The sequence below is a fragment of the Hyaena hyaena genome, unplaced genomic scaffold (genome assembly GCF_003009895.1).
Source record: "Hyaena hyaena isolate Hyena2069 unplaced genomic scaffold, ASM300989v1 scaffold_89, whole genome shotgun sequence".
Classification (NCBI taxonomy): domain Eukaryota; kingdom Metazoa; phylum Chordata; class Mammalia; order Carnivora; family Hyaenidae; genus Hyaena; species Hyaena hyaena.
Window position 1 is genome coordinate 301,564 of NW_024080719.1, and position 23,025 is coordinate 324,588.

A 23,025-nucleotide genomic window follows, 5' to 3' on the forward strand; every position below is an offset into this window, starting at 1 on the left:
AAAAGTAGTTAATACTGGATATAAAGTAAATGCTGAATCAATCCTAGCAAATATGGTAAACAGATTCTGTCATTAAGAAGCCCTTATGTTGACACGAAGTAGGTTTGTTTCCTGAGTAAAGGAACACAGAAGTGATACATGTGTAAGTCGTGCTTCTGTGTTACTTTGTCTTTCTGTTAATTTTTCAGAGTTATAAGTTTTAAAAGCAGTATGGGCCATGGAGGCACCAATTTTCTTATATTCTAAGAGGAAGCTGCTTTATTCACTTTGCTTTAAGCTTATAAAAATAGAGGAGTTGAAGTTTCAAATGCTTGGCATAAGGATTTAGGTATTCCCGATTCTCATCTACCACTTTCTCTATAGTTTCTATAGTATCAGGGTAATTGCAGTGAAGATGCTTAGTTAATTTACCTGTAACTTGTGTATTTTTTTTTTAAATATTTTTATTTATTTCTAGGAGAGAGAGAGAGACAGCGTGAGCAGGGGAGGGTCAGAGAGAGAGGGAGTCACAGACTGAAACAGGCTCCAGGCTCTGAGCTGGCAGTCAGCACAGAGCCCGACGCGGGGCTCGAACCCACGAACCGCGAGATCATGACCCAAGCAAAAGTCGGACGCTTAACTGACTAAGCCACACAGGCACCCCACTTGTATATTTTTTTGATGTAAGACATATGTTCTCACATTTGACTTGTTTTTTCTTTCTTGGTTTATAAAACAGTGGTGAATCTTAGGTATAGGTCTAGAGTTCTCATCAGCAAAGTCTTGGTAAGAGGGAGCCAAAGAAAGCCTATGTGTTCCTGTCTTCATTCAAAAGTGTCTCTTGCTGTTTATGGCTCAAAATCTGAGACTGAACCAGAGTTGTTGTTTTTTTTTTTTTTTTTGCAAAGAATTATTTTATCCATGTTTTAAACTAGAAGTGAAAAGATTATTATTTTCCAAAAATTAATTACAAATGCTATTTAATTTTTTCTGTCAAACTGAGTTGTTCCATTCCAAATATTTGCTTTTAGTGAAAAGCTGAGTGTTGGAAAATAGGAAGGGACGTTAGGGAAGCTGCAAAGTAAACAGATGGAATGTCGGTTTCAACTCAAAGTTCACAACTTACAAAGAATTTATTTATGCAATACAGACCTTTTCTCAAATATTTTTCACAGAATTCCACACAGCAATCTACTAGAAAAGTAGAATTATACAACACCAAAATAACATGTTTCTCGGTACAAATTGCTACTCAAAGGAAGGTGAAGATGTTCAGTAACAAATAGGTGAAATGGGTGTTGCTTAATACAGCACCTGGAAGCCTCTGCTCTCAGACTGGGGTGGGCAAGGGGAGCCCCACTGACGGCTCTGCCTCAGTGCGTGGGCACAGTCAAATCTCAGGGGTGAGCTTTGGTACTTGCGTTTACTTCAGAAGGAAAACAAAAGCTGTGAGCCCACGGGCATTCCCATCCTGTCAGTTGGTGTGCTGGGAGGACAACGTATCAGGGAAAGCATTGTAAAAAACCAAAAAACAAAACAAAAAACCAACAAACTACATTGTAAATACTTCACACTTGATAGAACATGAGATCCTTTATGTTAAACACAATAAAATAGCCTTCCCCAAACCATAGTTTTTCTAGGTCTAAAGCATGCTTGAAGAATAATATTGGTAGAAATAATCCATTGAGATGTTTTAAATTACATTTACCATAATTTAAACATTACTATGTAAATCCCAGAAATTTCAGTGCTGAAGAAGCACAATTGCTTGGAAAAATACAGGACCCAAAGTACAGCATAAAATGCCCTATACCCATTTCCCTATTGTTAAAATCATGTATTTCTCAAGATTACAGATAAAGGGGAAGTGTTTTTTTCATAATATAGCTAGAGTAAGTGGGTTTACTTTGCTCCACTCGATATGTTTCCATAATTGGTGAAAATAGACTTCTCATTATGACTAAAAATATAGATTTTTTAAACTACAGAACCCAGCAGCCAATTTTCTGCTTTGCTATTCCCCCCAAAAAAGTCAAGCAAAGTCTACAAAAATAGCAATTAACTTTAAAAAATATTTTGCTTCTTCGAGCAAATTTAAGTTACATTCAGATGTGATAGCTACTTCCCAGAGAAAGATTCTGCAGATTCCTTCTCCAGCCTCGGCCAGAGGCAGATGCGCAGCTGTCACTGTCAGTAGCGGGTTTGGTATTCGTGATGCCACCGGTTAAAGTCGTTGTAAAACAGAACGATGCTTCCTGACGCCATGCCAGAAATGATGCACCTGGGAGAAGGAGGGAGGGGCGTTACAAACCTATTTTTTCCCTAGGGATCTATTCCTAAAGAGAACCGCCCTCCCCAAACCGACAAGGTAAATAAGAGAAGATGGCAGTGAAACCTAGCAATTTGTGAGAACTAAGGTATGTTTTTTGATGATCAAAATAACAAGTGACTAAATAAAACCTGAAGAGACTTGATGATTTCTAATGGGGAGCTGGCTTCAGGTGAGCCCTAGTGTTTATTTTTACATAGATAACATAGAAGCATAATTGACACACAACGATACATTAGTTTCAGATGTACAACATCGTGATTCTCTAACTGTATGTTCTGCTGTGTTCACAAGTGGAGCTACCATCTGTCCCCATAGGATGCTACAGGACCATGGGCTCTATTCCTGTGCTGTACCTTTCCCCTCTCTTTCATATGAGGTATCAGAAGCAAAAGAAACTCAAAAGTAACTGCTGGTGAAGGAAGCAGCACAGTTAAGTGATGGAGAGCTCTATGATGGGTACAGAGTCCGTGAAGAGTAAGAAAGCAGTGTGTTGACTGTAATTTGGGCCAGGCCATGCTCTGCAGAAGGTCTGGGTAGGGACTTAATCCTCTGAAGACCGTGAACTCACTGGGATGATCACCAAGGACAGGAGCTGCTGCTGCTGCTTGCTCCCCATCCCTGAGAAGGTGATACAGGGAGAACATGGAGAGCACTGTTTATTTACTTGTAATTTTTGAGAGAGAGAAAGGGAACGTGAGCAGGGGAGGGGCGGGGGCAGGGAACAGAGGATCCGAAGCTGACTCTGCACTGACAGAGGGCTTGACCTCGCGAACCAGGAGATCATGACCTGAGTTGACGCTGGATGCTAACTCACTGCGCCACCCAGGTACCCCACTAAGATGAACAGTTTAGAGGGAGCCTATTATCTTAGATCTTCCTCTGAATAGTCTAGTTAGAACCAGTCCTTAGAAGTCATTTTCAATATCCTTCCTACTGTCTCATATCTAAATTAGGAATTAAAATATGCCACTACCAAAATATCAAACACAATAGAAGGCAGTAATGAGAGAATGAAAGACAAAAAATGCTCTAAGACATACAGAAAATAGTAAAATGCAGAAGTCTTATCAGTAATTAGTTATAAAGGCACTGAATTCTCTAATCAAAAGAGACTGGCAGAATGGATAAAAAAGAAACATGATCAAACTATATCCTGTCTACAGGATACAGCCTTTACACAAAAAGGCTGAAAAGTGACAGGATGGAAGCTATTGCACGCATAAAGTAACAAGAGCAGGAGTGGCTATACTAACAAACATCAGACAAAATAGGCTATTAATATCTGTTATGAGACAAAGAAGTACACTATCTCAGTTAAAAGGTCAGTTTGTCAAAAGATACAGCAATTGCAGGCATACCTTGGAGACACTGGGTTGGTTCTAGACCACTGCAATAAAGTGAGTCAAATGAATTTTGGTTTCCCAGTGCATGTAAAAGTTTACACTGTAGTCTTATTTTTGACAGAGAGAGAGAGAGTATGAGCAGGGGAGGGGCAGAACGAGAGGGAGACACATAACCCAAAACAGGCTCCAGACTCGGAGCTGTCAACAGAGCCCGATGTGGGGCTCAAACTCACTAACCGTGAGATCATGACCTGAGCTGAAGCGACATCAGATGCTTCTACGCTGTAGTCTATTAAGTGTACAAAAGCATGTCTAAAAAAGTGGTGTATATAAATTACAAATAGTGCTAAAAATTGCTAACCATTATCTGAGCTTTCTGTAAGTTGTAATCACAGATCACCATAACAAATGGAAGGAGAATGTTCAAAATGTAACAAAAACATGAACTGGGTAAATGCTGTTGGAAAAATGGCAGTGATGGCCTGCTTGACACCAGTTTGCCACAAAACTTCAATTTGTAAAAACAGGATCTGTAAAGCACAATAAAATGAAGTCCGCCTGTACAAACTTAAATGCACCAAATATCTGAGCCCCCAAGAGATACGGAGCCAAAATGGAATGAACCGAAAGGAAACATGAGCAGTTCTACAACAATAGCTGGAGACTTCAATACCCTGCTGTCAATAATGGGTAGAATGACCAGAAAGAAGAGAACCTAAAGAACGCTGAAATCCAAGGGGACCTGGGGTTCCTGGCCAGCTCAGTCAGTAGACTTTTGGTCTCGGGGGTCATGAGTTTGTGCCCTATGTTGGGTGTAGAGGTAACTTAAATTCTAAGGGGGGGAACCCACCAAGTGGATTTAACACATATATCACTCACCCAACAACAGCAGAATAGATATTTTTGTCAAGTGTGCATGGAACATTCTCCAGATAAACCATGTTAGGCCACAAAACTAGTCTTAATATAAAAATCATACAAGGCATCTTTTCTGATCACAATATAACTGAAGTAGAAATCAGTTAACAGAAGGAAAACTGGAAAATTCACATAGAAATTAACCAATTTAAAGAAGAAATCTTAACAGAAATTAGAAAATACTGAGACAAATGAAAACAATAAACCAAAACTTCAATGCTAAGAAGGAAATTTATAGCTGTAGATACATTAAAAAAGAGGATCTCTTTATCAGTAACCTAATTCTACACCTTGAGGAACAAGAAAAAGAGCAAACTAAACCCAAAGCTAATGGAAGGAGATTATAAAGATTATGTAAAACAAAATTGACAAACTTTGAGCTAAACTGACTAAGGAAAAAAGAGGACTCACATTACTAAAATCATAGATATATTACTACCAATATTACAGAAGTAGTAGTATAAGAGAATACTAAGGACAAGACAATTATATGCCAACAAATTGAATGGAGATGGAAAAAAATTAAGATTTTAAGTAATCTGTATATACAGTGTGGGGCCCAAGCTCACAACCCTGAGATCAAGAGTTGCAGCCAAGTGCCCCTGAAATGGAAAAAAAAAAAATTAGAAACACACACTATAACAAAATTGAATCATGAAAAAAAATAGAAAGCCTGAATAGACTTATAACTACTAAGGAGACTAAACTGGTAGTCTCCCAAAAGAAAAGCCCTGGACTAGATAGCTTCAATGGTGAATTCTATCAAATATTTGACTCTTCTAAGTAACTGGAGAGAACACCTCCTGAGTTATTCAATGAGGCCAGCATTACCCTGACATGAAAGTCAGAGAAAGACACTACAAGAAACAGAAATTACAGACCAATATCCCTTATGAATACTGACACAGAAATCTTCAACAGATGCTAGCAAACCTAATTCAGCCACATATTTAAAGGATTAGATACCATGACCAAAATGGATTTATTCTTGGAATGCAAGGATGGTTCACAGAAAAATTAATGTAATCTACCACATTAATAGAATTAACAAAAATTACATAATCACCTCAACTGACGCACAAGAGGCATTTGACAAAATTCAACATCCTTTTATGATAACTAGGAATAGAAGGAAAGGACATAAACATAATAATGAAAACCTCACAACTAACAACATACTCCATGGTCAAAGACTCAAAACTTGTCTTTTATGATCAGAAACAAGGCACAGATAACCACTTCTACCAGTTCAATATGGTACTAGAAGTACCAGCCAGACCAATTAGGCAAGGCAAAGAAATGAAAAGCATCTAAATTGGAAAGGAAAAAGTAAAATTATTTCTATTACAGATGACATGGTCATATTTAGGAAATCCTAAGGATTCCACAAAAAAAAAAGTCGGTTAATGAATGCAACAAAGTTGCAAGGTATAAAATCAACACAAAAATTAGCTGCATTTCTGTACAATGAAAAAAATCAGAAAAGGAAATTAAGCACAATTCTACCTACAATAGCAAAAGTGCATAAAATATTCAAGAATAATTTAATGCAGGAGACAAAAGAATAAACTTAAAGACATCTGTGATCATGGATTGGAAGATTTAATATTGTTAAAGTGATAATACTAGCCGCCTAAGCAATCAAGAGAGTCAACTCAATCCTATCAGCCCCTCCCTTTTTTTTTTTTTTTTTTAAACAAAAATAGACAAACCCATCTTAAAATTTCACAGTGGATTCTCAAGGAACCTCAAATAGCCAAAAAATATTCTTGAAAAAAAAAAGCAAAATCAGATGTTTTATATTTCATGATTTCAAAACTTCCCACAAAGCAATAGTAACCAAAACAGTCTGGTACTGGCATATAGACAAACAGAATAAAGAACCCACAAATAAACTCTGATATGTATGGTCAAATGATTTTTAACAAGGTGTCAAGTCTATCCAGTGGGGGAAAGGACAGTCTTTTCAGCAAACAGTTTTGGGAAAACTGATATCCACATGCAAAATAATGAAACTGGGTCCTTCTCTACTATGATACAGACCTTAATTCAAATTGGATCAAATGCTAAATAAACATAAACGTTAAAACTCAGAGGAAAAGCTTCATGATATTGGATTTTGCAATGATCACTTGGATGTTGGTAAAGCATTTGCAACAACAGAAAAAAAAAACTTCAAAATTAAAAACTTGTACATCAGAGGACATTATTAAGAATGCAGAATCAACACCACTAGTCATTAGGGAAATGCAAATCAAAACCACAATAAGAGACTACTTCACACCCATTAGGATGGATATTATTAATCCACAACCAAAATATAACCTGTGTTGGTGAAGATGTGGAAAAACAAACCCTTGCGTGTGGCTGGTAGGAATATAAAATGGTGCAGCCACTTGGAGAAAAGTTTGACAGTGCCTCAAAAAGTTAAACACAGAACTACTATGTGACTCAACCAATCCACTCCTGGTATCTACTCCAAATAAGGGAAAACAGGGATCTGAACAGATATTTGTATGCAAATGTTCACTGCATCATTATTCACAATAGCCAAAAGGTGACAACACCAAAAATGTCAGCAGATGAATGGATAAACAAAGTGGCATATACTATTCAGCCTTAAAAAGGAATGAAGTTCTAATACTTGCTACAACAGGACAAATACTGTATGATTCCACTTATACAGAATACCTAGAAGAAGTAAATTCACAGACACACTGGAATTGAGGTGAGCTGGAGCTCTGGGAGGGAAAATGGGAAGTTAGTGTTTAAAGGGTACAGAGCTTCTGTTTGGGATGATGAAAAACTTGTGGAAATGGGCAGTGGCCATAGTTGTACAACAGTGTGGCATTAAGAATGTACTTAATGACACTAAATTGAACACAAAAAAATATGTTACCACTATAAAAAATCAGAAGCATTTTGAAATGAGTGTAGAAGAAATAAGACGCCAATGATTACGTTCCCCAAATTTACCACTTAGAAGGTTTTAGGAAATAAGGTAAATCTCTCCATAAAATCCTCACGGACAGACATAGAGACATTTTGTATTATACATGTTTATATTTTTTAAGTTTTAAAGAAAAAATAAGAAACATAAAAAGCTTGGGGTGCCTGAGTGGCTCAGTCAGTTAAGCATCCAACTTTGGCTCAAGCCATGATCTCACGGTTCATGGGTTAGAACCCTGCATCAGACTCTGTGCTGACAGCTCAGAGCCTGGGGCCTGTTTCAGATTCTGTGTCTCCCTCTCTCTTTGCCTCTCCCCTACTCGCACTTTGTCTCTCTCTCTCAAAAATAAACATTAAAAAAATTAAATATAAAAAGCCTTATGGCAACATAATTACAGCCTTTGTTACTTAAATCCTGTCTACTGCTGGAGAATTAAGCTTTTGTCTAAGAGTGGCAATGCCATCAATAAGAAAAATCACAGTTTTTAAAAAGTATCTTGGGAACCCCAATATTTACTGGCTTTTTTGATTACAAAGGTACCCACACAACCCAAGGTGAACCCTGTAACCCAGTCTGTTCATCAGCCCATTTAAATAAATTTCCTCCGGTCTTTAATATCACCATCAGTAGACCATGTGATTTCAGTGTTACCTCTGGTCGTAAGACAGGGCCATAGCCCGGATTCCAGCATCACAGCCCGGATAGGTGAAGAGGCGCTTGAGGTCAGACACCTGCCAGACCATGACCACACCGTTGTCTCCTCCTGTGAGCAGGTACTGCCCATCTCGGCTCAGCTGGATGGCCTAAGAGACATAGCAAATTCAGTGGAGATGTGGTCCTAGGAGAACTCCTGCTCCCTTCCCCTCTTTAAGCCCTACACCGCGAAGCCACTGCAATGGCAGGGAGAGATTGTATTTGTTCCTTAGGAGTTTTTAGGAAATCATGAGTTACAGAAAACTTCTGCCATTTTTCAAAAGCCAAATGGACAAAGTTAGGCAATGTTTGAGGTTTTGTTTTTGTGTTTTTAATTTTTGATTTTTAAAGAGGAGGTGGCAAACCCCTCTAGTTCTGTGAATACTATTTAGATTGTGTACGCGGTGGACTGGAGCCAGCGCTCTAACATGAGGAGCCTCCCGGCACCTCTCCAGTGGCACTGTGGACATGCTAATAGGCCTAATAATGCTAATTTTGTACCCAAACTGGGCAAACAGTGCTGGCTGGCCTCATATCGCCAATAAAACACTGCTGCCTTTGGGGTTACGGCCCCATGGGAGAAGACCAACGGGTTCACTGGGCCTGCTGAATTTAGACCCCAGGTTAGGGAGACAACTTGGTAGAGAACTACAGCTTCCAGGGTGATTAAACCCCCGGTGAAGCATTTTCTTCTTGCCTCAGGATTGACTGCTTCCTGCCAGGACTGAACAGGAAGTACAGACATGGAATTTGCTCTTCGATCCTGTAAACTGGGCCAAATTTATTAGTAAATTTGTATTTATATAAGTAAATTTATATAAGTAAAACAAATCCTACTTGTTTTTATATGATCTACATTTTTAATGGTTGAAGAAAAATCAAAATATTTCATGATGTGAGAATTAATATGAATTCCAAATTTCAGTACCCATAAATAAGGGTTACTGGAACATAACCACACCCGTTTACTTTCACATATGACTAACAGAATATAGAGCCTGAAAAGCCGAAAATATTTTTTACTTATCCCTTTACAGAAAAAGTGTAAACATCTGTAATCCTGTGTCCACTTGGATAGTGAAATGGGAATACAGATGGTGCAGGCAAGCCAGAAAGTAAAAAATCTAACTTCTGAAAAATCTATCTACACTGTCCTGCACTCAGTTTTAGTATAGTTACCTTAAGTCTTTAATCGATCCTTTGACAAAACTTTTAAAAAATCATAGAAAAGGGCCGTTTCATTGACATTCAATTCATATTTACGTAAATGCCAACTTTTATTGATCTCTTAAATGTAGCTTCCCAAGAATACAAAAATACATCTAAGGAATAAAAACCCATGTGTAGAAGAGAGTCACATGTAAGAAGTATTCTCTACATCTTAATACAAATAGTAACACTGTTCAGTATAAGTAAAAATCAATATCCTTTCCCCCCATACACTTCACAAATGGTGATCTCTAGGGGGTATCTGGGAGCTGCAGTAAAGACTAGGACAAACAATTATTTGCTGCACTTATAAAATTCAGCTGATGAAAAGCCATTAACCTTATGGTTGTGGTTCACTTGAGTTTCATACTTGAGGCTTTTGGCTGGATAAGTGCTATATTAAAACATAAATTAAAACTACTAATCTTTAACTCTTTGTACTAGTAAAGAATCTCTAATCCTAGTCTATCTGGAATTTAAAGTCTGGATTTTTAGGATTATACATTTATCAGCATCCAAACATTTTAATAAGCCCAGGGCCTGCCTGCCAACGTGAAAAAGCATTTTTTTTGGCCTTTCTCGTGAGGAACCTGTCAAGTTCCCCTGGAGGCAAGAGCCAGGGTAACATTCACTGAATGGCACCGTCTTCTACCCAAAGCAGCACTCGCATAGTTCTTCACTCTAACACGCCTCCCTCAGTACCCAGGCTGGGTTGAGACTGGCAAGACTGAGAGGGCCCCGGAGACATGCTAATGTCCTCTGCAATCCAGAGTGCCTTGGACAAGGCCACAGCTGCACGGGTTTCTATGGCCAGAGTGGTCTGCCGGCCACGATCACATCCTAAAACACAGCTTCCGCCAAAAAAGAAAATAGATGAGTTCCTGTGGGTGCAATGGTGGCGATCCTTTGTTTAGGGTAAAATAACTTTGCTGTTCTGTACAGGCTGCCCACTTCATTTAAGTTACTCATTAAGACATCTAAACACCTCCTGGTTGATGTGCTATGATATGTTAACCAAACGCCACTGAACAATCTGGCATCTAAATAAAAACAGGTGGGGAGCCTTGATTAGCACAGAGGTTCCCCAGGCTGCCTGCCTGCAGGGTTCTCAGTATTTCAAAGAAATTTAATTTCTGGTCTGAGCTGATGACTAATTTGTTTCCACGGTCTCCTTTCCTTACACAGGCTCAGACTGCTGGGCCTGCAGGATGGAGCTGGAGATTTTTGCTCTGTGAGGTCTCCTATTCTTCCTCTCTCACTCCCTCCATCCCTCCCCAAGGCAGTTAGCTGTGAAAGTGTCAGTCTCTGGAGCCATGGGCAGGTAGTGCTCATTTTAGGCAAGCTTGTTTTAATCACACAGTTGCCACTTGCAAGTTAGTATGATAAAGTGCAGGAGAGCTGGGAAAAAGGCAACGGATTGTTTAAGCCTAAAATCCAATGGGAAATATTACAGGGAGAAAAAAACAACAATGGCTACAGGGCAGAGAGGAAAAGCATATGTGTATGAACAGTCTGCAGAAAGCCTCCTTACTACTGCCTCCAGGAACTTCCCAGAGCCTTTCGTACTAACTGAAATGCCACAGATATTGTTTTAGCCAGCAAGGGATTTCAAATTATTTTACAGATTTATTAGTGTAGCTGACAGTATAATCGTAACTCAAAGTGACAGATTATCAACATTATTATTGTAAAGAAAAGAGGAAAGGAAAATCCTCTGATGTGTACTTGGTTTAAATGAAGTATTATGGGAAAGTAGGGAAAAATAAAAGCCAAGCAGGAGTGCATGTTTTTGTGGTAGAGGCAGTCAAAATACAAGGAAGAAAACTCACAGAGAAAAGAAGACATTGACCCAATTAAGAATTCAGTGCTATGATAGAGAAGAGGTAAGTGCCCTTCACTTCGTCTGTGTAATCTGTAGTTAGGGTTGTTGTTTCTTAATACTTTCTTACCCCAAGATCTGTTTACTTGAGAAGGGGCTGATCAGACTAGATCTGGGAAACTGGGAGAATTTATGTCGTCTAAGCTGTCCCCCGGATCAGGAGGAGCAACGAATAAAATGTACAGAGCTAGTCTAAAGCCACACTCAGAGGCCGAGGCCTCTGTGACCCTCTTTGCACTCCCAACATGTCCGGGGTTCCCTCACTGTACAAGTTCACATGTACCTCCAACCTCATCCTGGAAAATGATAGGAATACCACAGCTTCACTTTATTTTAACCTGCACCAGCAGGTTGGGAGTGAGAAAAGGACCTTGAAAAAACAGCCTCCCTAAAGAGCAGTACTCATTGTTTCCAAGACTTTTGGAGTCACGTCCTGAAGATGAAGTTAGACTCCAGAAGGTCCACTAGCATTACCCGTCCTTGTACATCCGAAGCGAAAAAATATCTACCTAATTCACATCATAATTGGAAGCCCAACTCCCGCAACTTGGCAAATGCTTGTCTTGTTATTTACGAAGAAGTCAAGTCTGAAACGAGATACTAATCCTGAACAGTCATAACCCCCTATCACTCTCACCAGCAGCATATCCAGGTATGAAGAGGGGCCAGTTTTAGGTGTGGTCTGTTCCACGGCGGCTTTGATACGCAAAAAACAACCATGTGCAGTTAACTTTCTTAGATTAAAAAAAGCTGAACAAGCCCCCTGAAAACTACCCAGGTTGGCCTCACAGAACTTTAAGAAAACCCTCTGCTGAAGGCTCACCCCTTGGGCCTCACTGAGGGCGCTCATGCACAGAGCTCTCTGAGCAATGCGGTTGGCACAGCAGGATACGCTATGGTCTGTGAGATACATAAGCCTCGTCCACGGGCTACCTGGTGATTTTCTCTGGGCATGGAAAGAGGCCCTCAGTGACTAAACAGGTCTCTCTAGTGAACCCTGTCCCTCCTCACCTACCACACTTGGAGGTCAAAATCAAGAATGGTGAAAAGTCTGTAGCATACTCACCCTTATGTTATCATCTGTTTCCATAGTGGCCTGGAGTTTCCCATTCACACTGAATGTACAGAAGCAGCCATTTTCATAGAATATGACACAATGGCCCTCTCTCGAAGCCTGAATGAGTTTTGGTTTCAGGCAGTTTTCAGGACCCTCCAAAGTCCTTAACAAGTCTCCATTCATGGAATGTATGAGACATGGTCCTTCTGAGAAAAAAAAGAGAAACAACTGGCAAAATTTTCTTAAGGATGACAAATGTGAAAATGAATCCTGAGCACAAACAGGATCAAAAGGTTGCTGTAGCAAGCCTTTAAAAATTATTTATCTTATATATGTTATTTTGCAAAATGTCCTCTGCATGCTGGCTACACCTCACCTCCTATTTGGGAGAGGAGAAAGCCAAGTCGTATGTTTTCAAGTTCACTTTTCCTCAAGAGGCAGGAAGTTACTTTATGAAATTATTTATGCCAAGAGATGATAAAAACAAGAAGCATTCAGAAAGGAACAGGACAAATTTCAATTCCTAGAGGAGCTTCTGGGAAGGCTGGGCCACAATTAAACACAGGCTGCCATCAAGCTCACTGTGACACAGTTTTTATGCCTGTATATATATAACTGTATATGAAAAACTTTAATGTTTGATGAAAACCTTTTAAAAGCCATGGAACCACCACAAGTTTTCCTGTTGGTTGTTAGGCTCATTTTCCCCGGTTTCAGCTTGCATGGTCATGTTTATGGTCCTGCACTACCATGCAAAGCAAGGATAACCTTTAATATGACAGGCTCATTTTATATGTCTAATTTTGTTTGTTTGAAGATTTTATTCTTAAGTAATCTCTATACCAAATGTGGGGTTCAAATTCACAACCCCAAGATCAAGAGTCACATCTTCTACTGACTGAGTCAGCTAGGTGCCCCTATTTGGATCACGTAATGTCTAAGAACTCGTTTGCTCAGGATATATGGAATTACTGGGTATAAGAAAGGAAAAATTCCACTAGGCATAGAATTCTTGCTATCATTATTTCATTGCTTTGACCAACTAAAGTTTTAAATAAAATCCTTTGAATATTTAATAAGTCTTGGTAGCTAGACTAAGTATTATAGTTTGAGATGCAGATAAGGTGAGTCAGATGCTCAATGCATCCCCATCAGATAACCTTCAAAGACATAAGATTATAGTACTTTTTTGTGTGTTCATACCTCAGCTTAGGTCCATATCCTCAGAGATGAATACACCTCAGAGATGGAATAAGCAATGAATTAGGAACAGCTTGGTTCCTGGTCAGATCTTGATTTGTTCCGTGTGCTCTCTAAAAGCTCACTTAATATCTGTGGCCTAAACATATGATGATGTTGCAAGGGCAGGCCTCTAGGCAGACCAACTTAAGTATCTTTCACTCCATTCTCAATGCCATCCTGGCTTCTGCCTAGTTCTTAGATTTGGAAGTTAAAACAGACTAGGTCAAGAGTTTCTATCCAGGTGTGAGATGAAACCCAGCCCAGAGTCAGAAGAATAAACAAAGATTTTCCTTGTTCCTGCCTCCCTCTTCAGAGAACTGCTATGAAATACAATTTTCTGCAATGATGTCAATGTTCTGTATTTATGCTGTTCAACACAGTAGCCACTAGTCATGCATGAATAGTAAACACCTGAGAAGTGGCTAATACCACCAAGAAAATGAATTTTAAACTTTATGTAGTTAACTTATACATTTTAGTTAGTTTAAACAATCCTATGTGGCTATGGCTACTATTATGGGCAGTATAGCTCAGAAAAAAAAGTACCAAATCTATTCTTGGTTTCGTTACTAGAAGACATCAGAAAACGCATACGATTTTATGAAGGTGCCACAGATTTACCTTTGGAACCACTTAACACGAGGCCTAGCTCAGCGCAGACAGCAGCACAAGTGATCTCGTAGTCGTGGCCTGTCAAAATCGCCCGGGGTGTGGTAGGCTCACCTTCAAGAACAAACAGATAAACAATAAATTAATTCAAGTTCACACAGGGGATTACCTCTCTCTACTCAGCTCCCTCTACTTAGGCATTCCTATAATACCTAAATCTTTAATTCACAGTTTAGAAATCTGTCCAAAACTTCTATTTTAGGACTAGATCCAAACTATATGCTACAGTATGAGGACCACAGTTGCCAAATTTCGAATCCTTACAGGATTATCTCAAACAACAGTGGCTGAAAACACAGGGTAAAATAAGACAAAAATCTGCACTGTAGAATGCCTCACTTTCCAAATACAAATATTAGCCCCTTGATTAGATGATTTGTAGATTGATGATTATAAAAGTAGAGACTCTGGCTTGCTGCACATTTCAAAGAAAGGTAGCCAGGCCCTGACTTCTGTGGGCCACTGAGATCCCTGTCATAAGAAAGACAGTCTGAACTAGGACCTAGTACCTCAAAGTAGTCCACCTCTTAAATGCTTATTTACTAATCTTACGTACTTTTCTGAAATATAAACCTCGCAGAGTGCATTTCTCTATGGTTCAAAGAACAGAGGGGGAATAAAGCAAACTCTCATATTCTACTGATTCTACATTCTACTGATAGTGACTGAAAATTAGGGGAGGAAAGTGAGGAAGGGATAGCAGAGAATCAGTATCCAGATAATAGAAGATGTTTGTAGACATTTTCACAAGTAGAAACAGTCATCCTTTTTCTAGTCCCAAACTGAAAAGAAAAAAACTAGTTGGTTAATAAGAAATCCACACCACAAATGGCCCCAGCTCAGATAAAGAAGACAGTAATGGGCTTGATTTGTGGCTTGATTCCTGCCAAACTGCAAGGATCAAATGAACTCCATATTTAGCCTGAAGAACACTATTTTAAGACCACACTAGCCCTCTACTTTTATAGTATCTAAAGACAAACACAAAAGCCTTTATAAATGGAAGTAAGGGGCAGTGTCCTGTTAGGGTGCTTAGATTTCCTTGATTTGGATTGGTTTTGCAGGAATATTGATAAACAATCTTGTCTAACCCAAAAGGGCACATGTGCCCAGAAGAAGGTCTCTAGCACCAGCTGTGGAATTCTGTGGAAAAGAACAACTTGCTACCCTATCAGGTAGGTCAGGGAAAATCCAGCAGAAACCTGCTGTCCTTGGAAAGGCAAATACTGGCTGTCAAAAAAATTAAACTAGCCTCCAAAGCAATGGATTTTATGATGCATCAGTGGCTTCTCTGAAATTTCATGCAAAACAAATGTCCCATGCCTATGTTTTTCTGGGGGTGGGGGGTGGAGGGGTACTGTGGAGGGGAGAATGGAAAATAGCTTTTATTGAATGCACAGAGATCCAGACCAAAAACAGGGCAGGGTCTTTCCTATGAAGACAGGGGCCTAGATTCTGTGCTTCCTGCTCCACTTTCTGCTGGACCTGCAGTTACTTCATGTCTAGCCACTACAAAGAATTATTACAATGTATTTATTGTAGTATATAATACATAGCTGTGTTCTCACAGAGTCCTTCATGGCTTTTGGTGACCATACATACTTCTGAATGAGATTTATGTAAAAGGCATCGTAGCAAACTTGGCACTACTTTGGCTGTGCCACATGTAGCCAGAGAGTATAAGTGGCCTACATGCTTAGTGACAAAGGGCGACTTCAAATGACGTATTAAAAGGCAAGGGGATAAGTGGAATGATGAGCTTGGTTTCTTTTGATTCAAAGTCGGTAAACTCTGAGGGAAAGCCACCTTAATTACAAAGTTCACTTGACGTTTTGCAAACCAGAAAGACTCTGTTAGAAGAGGAACTATTTTTTTCCCTTAAAAAGTACACAAATTTGGGGAATTGTTTTAAGAAAAGCAGGAAATAATGTAAGTCAATCTAAACCACTTAACTTTCTGTTAGAGATAAGCTTTGGCATAACATTAGAACTATGTTTTAAAAAGTTACCAATAATTAGCCCTGATTCATGGATTCCCCCTTTCCCAAGATGCTCTACATTCTACAAAAATACTGTTGAAGGTCTAACTTTGGAAATTAACGTTTAGTTATATCTATTGGCAGCCTTTTAAAATAAAGGATTAAAATAATTAAGATCTAAGGAATGCATTTTCAATGTGATTGTTCGTTTTTTGTTTTCATATGCTACCATTTTATGGGGGAGGGGTGAGACTTGTGTTTTAACTGGAGTTATCTTGGAATTCCTCAGTGGGAAATCAAAGTTTGAAGGAAAACTGATGGCTGCTGAAAGCAATCTAAAGTGTAAGCCAAAGTAAACAAAGGACGGATGGATAATGGTGGACTCAGAAGACATTGTCACTTGAGCATGGCAATGCTTTTTGTTTTCTAGATCTAAGAATTTTTTCTCAGGGACATAGGAAGGAAGGAAAACTGCTGTCAACTGTATTTCTTTCTTTCATGTAAGAGTTGAAATACTGAGAATTTTCGAGGACTACAGAGTATAGGAAGCCTCATGATAACCCCATAAAGTGGGTTAGGATAAAATCATTCTTTTTTGTAAACTCGTAATGAAGATTTTTTTCGTAAGTATGCTTTACTTACAAAATGTGAGTTTCCACACTATACCAATCCTTTCTCCCTCCACAAGTAGAAAGACACACACATACTGAATGATTTCAAAGTTGAAAAAGATTTTTCTTTTCCTAGGGCCTGATCTCTAAATAAAGAACTGTTCAATGCTAGGACTTTGGCCTCAAGTTTGGCAAGATGTTCTCAGGAAGCAGGTTAGACAGTTCAGGAAATACAGAAAAACAAAAAAGAAAGGAAGAAAAAGAAGAAGAAAGAAAAGAATAGGAAAGGACAAGAAAAACAAATTAAAACCATAAGGGTAAACTTAGGACCATTGGGTTGTTCTCAGGTAACTGGTTTCACAAATATTCATCAGATTTCCAGTAAAAAAGATTGTGCTATTTAACTTCCCTCCTTTTTAAGAAATGTACATTAATAGCCTCTAAAAATCCACATACAAGAATACAAGGAGCTATCAAATCATCTTTAAAAAGGCTGCCTTCCAGTCTTGTTTAAAAACTGAACTGTATATTAGAGCTCATTATTATCTGTTATGCAGATCTCATGTTCTTTAAATTTTCTAACCAAAAAAATCTGTTCACAGTAAATACTTGTAGGGTTTTTTAAGTTCCAATAAACCAAATGTTTTAAATATTAAAATTTCACCTCAGCAAACAGAATTATAGGATATGGGATTTAAATCCAACAGGTCCAAATGATTTAAGTTCAACAGATATTTTGAGGACCGCTAGAATAAAATTACTAAGAGCAAAGGGGGAAACCTGAGGCAGAACACAGGCTTAATATGTGGCTCAAAGAATCTACTTATTTCTCTGTAGTCACACTGTTATACATCATCCTGGATCACAGAGCCTAAGCAAGAACGTCTTATAGAAAGGAAAGGACAAACTGCTACATATCTGTGTATATTTGTTTGGAAAGTCTGGAAACAAAATCTAGGAACCATGTAACTCAGTGTCATTGTAGCACTCACATCCCAACCTTTTGCCAGCCCTGAGAGTTTAATACTTAGAAGGGAAAATCAGCTCAAATAAAATAATACTGGCCATATATTACTTTTTCAAAGGTCCCAAAGCTAATCACCATCTTTCACTGAGGTCTCTAAACCAAATAAAGAGCAGAAAAAAAAAAAAAAGTTTTCTGAAAAATATCAGGTTAATTCTTTGATAAGGATTTGCAGTAGTTAATGGCTATAAAAAGTCTTTACTTTTGCTTTCTGAGATAGTAGGATCTACCAAAAGCTAGCTCATAAAGCAGAAGAGATTCCTTTAAGAACCTTTTAAAGTCTTACTGCTTGAAAAATCGTCATGGCTTTCCATAAAGCTGAGAGAAAAATTTATCTTGCTGCTAGTTTAAGGGGCTACACTTCAAACTCTTCTTAAAGAAAAATAAAAAGAGAAAGAGGATAGACTTCTTGGACTGCTTTGAAAAGCTTGAGCAATTACTTCAAAGGAAAGGGCGTCTTTGTCCGGAGAGCAGGTTTATGACTACTGATGCAAATCCTAACCAAAGGCTGAAAAGGATACTCAGTGCATCTTTATGGATGGCCTTAAAGGAAGATGAACAAGTCAAAGGAGATTAAAGACAGTCCAAATCCTGCCAAGAATACCAAGACACACCAGTTTTTACAGATGTGCTTTTCTCAGTACATAATACTGGAAATATCAGTACTAATTTACAGACACTATTCTAGCAACCCAACTTACATTTAAGCAGCACAAGATCTCCATTAGCATTTATACTGGACCTATGTTTTAAAATATTAGGTGACATGTTTTCCACCATTAGGCAGAACAACAAATGTTTTTGTTAAATGTGTGTATTTGGTGCCCTCATAACTAAGTATATTTCTCCATCAAATGGACCCTGAACCACTTATAGTTATACCTCAAAGAAGAGAAGAGGAAATAGTCATTTCTCTAGTACCTGTTCATAAATATTCAATGAGAAAAATATTTCAAGATATGTCTCCATTAAGGCAAGGGGGATTAACAATCCAGGTGAAAACAGACCAGACATGTAGTTCTGGCAAACATCTGAGTTACATTTTAAAATTTCACTAAAGTTCTTGGTATTTTTGGCATCATCTCCTCAGTCTTATGAAAATTAAATTACTTTAAAATGTACTGCACAATTCTCATTAGCAGCTTAAATATGTTACTAGCAAAGAGAATCCCCTTCATTCACTCCCCATTTTTTTTTTCTTAAGTTACTACTTGACTTCATTTCATAATGAAAGTTGGTTCTACATTTCCCTATTTCTAGTTTTGTAGAAATGAAATTGGTTCTTTCAATTAATACTTAGCTGAGATGATTCCTGGGCCAAAAGTTAATATTTCCCATTGCTTTCTCATTCATTCATTTACTCCTTCATTTACTTAATAGCTTTTATTGGATATATATTATATTCAATGCACTGTGGAAACAAGGACGGGAATAAAATATAGTCTATTGGCAATAACTTGATTTTAAATGGTCACTGGATCAGGTTTTGTTACCTTACTATAAACCTGCACATTATAATTATAAATACCTATAATTGGTAAGGTCAAAAAGCTGTACTGAAGTTCAGACTGTTACAATGGAATTTTTATACCAAATGCACATTTCACATCAACTAATGAAGTCCTTTAATAAAAACAAGGGATATAATTTTCCACTTTATTAAAATATAACCATCTGACTTCTTAGGTAAAAGAAAATATGAAACCCGGCTTTGTTAAAAAAAATCATTTCAATAGAGTATTCATTTTGAAAGAAAACATATTTAAGAACCTAAATATAAAAGTTATTACGTATATATGGTTTTTTTAATAATCTAAGTATTATACAATATATGCCAGTCATTTCCTAAAGATGGATACTTCTGTTTTGCATATGCCTTTTGTTCCATTTTAATTACATTTTGATTACTACAACAATTTGCTGAGGAAAAAAATTCACGTATAAACTGTACATTAAACTTTCTTGTGTGGCTCACCATAATGGCAAACCAAGAAAGGAAATGGCTTTCTGAAGCGGAAATGAGGTTAGCTACTAAATGTTTCTTGAACCTTTCCCGTTAACTTCCTAATGTCTCAGTGGGAATTATAACACTACATTTGAATTATGAAAGAGGAATTCTTTGAAATTTGTTCTATTCCTTCTATCTCTGCAACCCTTCTCCTTTTCTCCACTCATCACAGTCTCTTTGGTGAAAAAACTGTTAATTTTGTTAAATATATAGACTATGGAAAATAAGCTGCATTTAGGGTGGGACAACCATCAGATAGTAAATTTTGATAGCTTCCTTATGTAAATAATATAATTATTAATGCAAATAAGATGATGTTGGTATAAAAGTCAATTGTAGGTTGCTGGTTAATAACCTTTCTTCTTTATGCTCTTTGTTTCTGTGTGTACATCTTTCTCTCTCTACAAGAGAAAATGTGTGTGAGTATGTACCTGCAACTGTATACTTAAAGTATAATCCTAAATTGTGTAATAATATAAAAAAATACAAAATCCTAACATGATATAGACTTTCATAAGAACTCAGTTTATCAAAATTACCTCTGTATTGTCCTCTGCAAATGCAAAGCATGCTTTAGTGATAGGCTTGCATCAAATCCTCTACAGCTGATGGCCCAATTAACAAATGAAAAATGCAGTACAATTTAGTGATCAAGAATGGCACTTCTGGCCTAGAACACTAGCCATGTGACCTCCCTTGGGCATGTTCTCATACTTTACAGTAAGATCTAGGAGCTTCAAGGCCCAGGTCAGAAAGTAAAGATATATTTATAATCTCTCTGTGCTTCACCTATAAAACGAGGATAATAATAGTAGTTACTACATAGGATTGATGTAAGGTTCAATTAGTTACTATGTAAAGTGCTTTTGGTGGTGCTTAGCATGTAGTGAGCACTCAGAAGGTATCACCTAGTATTAGTAGTAGTAGTAACAGTAGAATGGTGTTCATTCTCTGATGTAGACACTCTTTCAGCAAAAGTATATCTGAGCCAATCCTTCATAAATGAAAATTAGAGATGGTTCTGATTATTTTTGTCATTCTTTCCTTTCTTAATTTCTAAAAACTATACTTTGATTTCCCATTCTTCCTTTTCTTACACTTTCCAGTCTTCCCTAACAATCCATATAAATTCTGATAAAACTACTAATATCTAGAAACCTAGGCAGGAAGTGGAGGTACATTATAATCATTAGGTAATAGTAGAGTAATAACATTACTATTATCATAGTAATACATATTAATAGTAGTATCATCACTATTATCATAGTAAATATTCAGATAATGTAGTAAATTATGAACAAGGAAATGAAAAATCAGTCTCTAAATGCCACTACCTATAAATAACCATTGTTAACATAAGAAAAATAATTTTGCTGGCTATCATTCTGGACTTCTTTCTGTGCAAAAGTATACACAGAATACAAAGTATACACATAGATATCTAAAAAATTATACAAGTAGTGTGGTGATCTTGTACACTTAACGATACAGACAGCATTATCTATCCATGTCAGTACCACAAACGCGTAATACATTAATGGCTGTAGAGTATTTCATTATGTGAACATACAAAACTCTATTTAACGTATGTATTTATGTTTCTTACTTTCTTCACACTTTTCATTTGTCAATTCCCCACAGAGGGGCTTGCTTTTGGTTCAAATTCAATGATAGCACCTGTAGCTGTATATCTAGTACCTAATAACATGGGCATTATAAAGTTCTGCTTCCAAACAATACAGATAAAAACATTTCACATTGTTAGCTTAATTAGAAACATTCTGATTTTAACACCAAAACAAAGGCAACAGAAGCAAAAATAAACAAGTAGCACTACCTCAAACTAAAACGCTTATGTACAGCAGAAGAAACCACAAACAAAATGAAAAGGCAGCCTATGGAATGGAAGAAAATACTTGCAAATCATATATCTGATAATATCCAAAATATATAAAGAGCTCATACAACTTAATAGCAAACAAAAGAATGTAAAACAATCTGATTTTAAATAGATGATAGATAGATAGATAGACAGATATAGATTGACAGATAGACTGATTGGTAGATTGATAGACAGGCAGAGGATGTGAGTAAGTATTTTTTCCAAAGAAGACATATAGATGGCCAACAGGTACATGTAAAGGTACTGAACATCACTCATCATCAGGGAAACGCAAACCAAAACAACAATAATATGTCACAACTGTTCAAATGGTGGTCATCAAAATGACAATAAATATCAAGTGTTGGAGAGGATGTGGAGAAGAGGGATCCTTCATGCACTGTTGGTGGGATGTAGATTGCTGCAGCAACTGTGGAAAGCAATATGGAGGTCCCTCAAAAAATTTAAAAAAGAGCTATCATATGGTACAGCAATTCCACTTCTGGGTATTTATCTAAAGGACATGAAAACACTACCTTGAAAAGGTATCTGCACCCTCATGGTCGCTGCAGCATTATGTATAATAGCCAAGACTTGGGAACAACCTGTATCTATCAATGGATGAATGGATAAGAACATGTGGTGTGTGTGTGTATATGTTGTATATACACACCAGTGGATTATTATTCATTAATAAAAAAGAGGAAATCCTGCCATTTGTGACAACATGGATGGATCTTGAGGGTACTGTGCTGAGTGAAATAAGCCAGAGAAAGACAAATACTTTATAATTTCAGTTATATGTGGAATTTAAAAAACCCAAAAAAATAAAAAAAAAACTGACCTCAGAGACACAAACAACAGACTGGTAGCTGGGGAGGTTGGGGGGAGTGGGAGGGGAGATGGCAAAGGTGGTCCAAAGGTACTTTCAGTTATAAAATAAGTAAGTCCTGAAGATGCAATGTACACATGGTAACTATAGTTAATAATACTCTATTGTAGATTTGAAAGCTGCTAAGAGAGTAGATTCTCATAACAGGATAAAAACGTATAATTATGTGTGGTGATGGACATTACCTAAATAAATTGTGGTGATTATATCACAGTAGATACATATATCAAGTCATTATGTTTCTACCTAAAACTTATATATGTCCATTTTATCTCAATTAAAAAAAAAAAAAAACCTGATCCCACTCACACCAAGGAAATAAAGTAATCTCTCAGGTGTAGAGAATTACAAGCTAC

General features: G+C 37.5%; 1 protein-coding gene across 6 annotated transcripts in view; it reads right to left on the minus strand.

The window, feature by feature from the left end:
• Nucleotides 1-1,093: 1,093 nt before the first annotated feature.
• Nucleotides 1,094-23,025, minus strand: part of LRBA (LPS responsive beige-like anchor protein) — a 737,219-nt gene continuing 715,287 nt past the window's right edge. For 5 of the 6 annotated variants that reach the window (XM_039234337.1, XM_039234336.1, XM_039234335.1 and 2 more), the window contains 4 exons: nucleotides 14,227-14,328; nucleotides 12,373-12,569; nucleotides 8,177-8,328; nucleotides 1,094-2,263 (listed from right to left, as the gene is read on the minus strand). In XM_039234337.1, the coding sequence (XP_039090268.1) occupies nucleotides 2,173-2,263; nucleotides 8,177-8,328; nucleotides 12,373-12,569; nucleotides 14,227-14,328 (542 nt within the window). In that variant the 3' untranslated portion in view covers nucleotides 1,094-2,172. The remainder of the gene's footprint in view (nucleotides 2,264-8,176; nucleotides 8,329-12,372; nucleotides 12,570-14,226; nucleotides 14,329-23,025) is intronic. The other variant, XM_039234334.1, reaches the window with a different exon arrangement.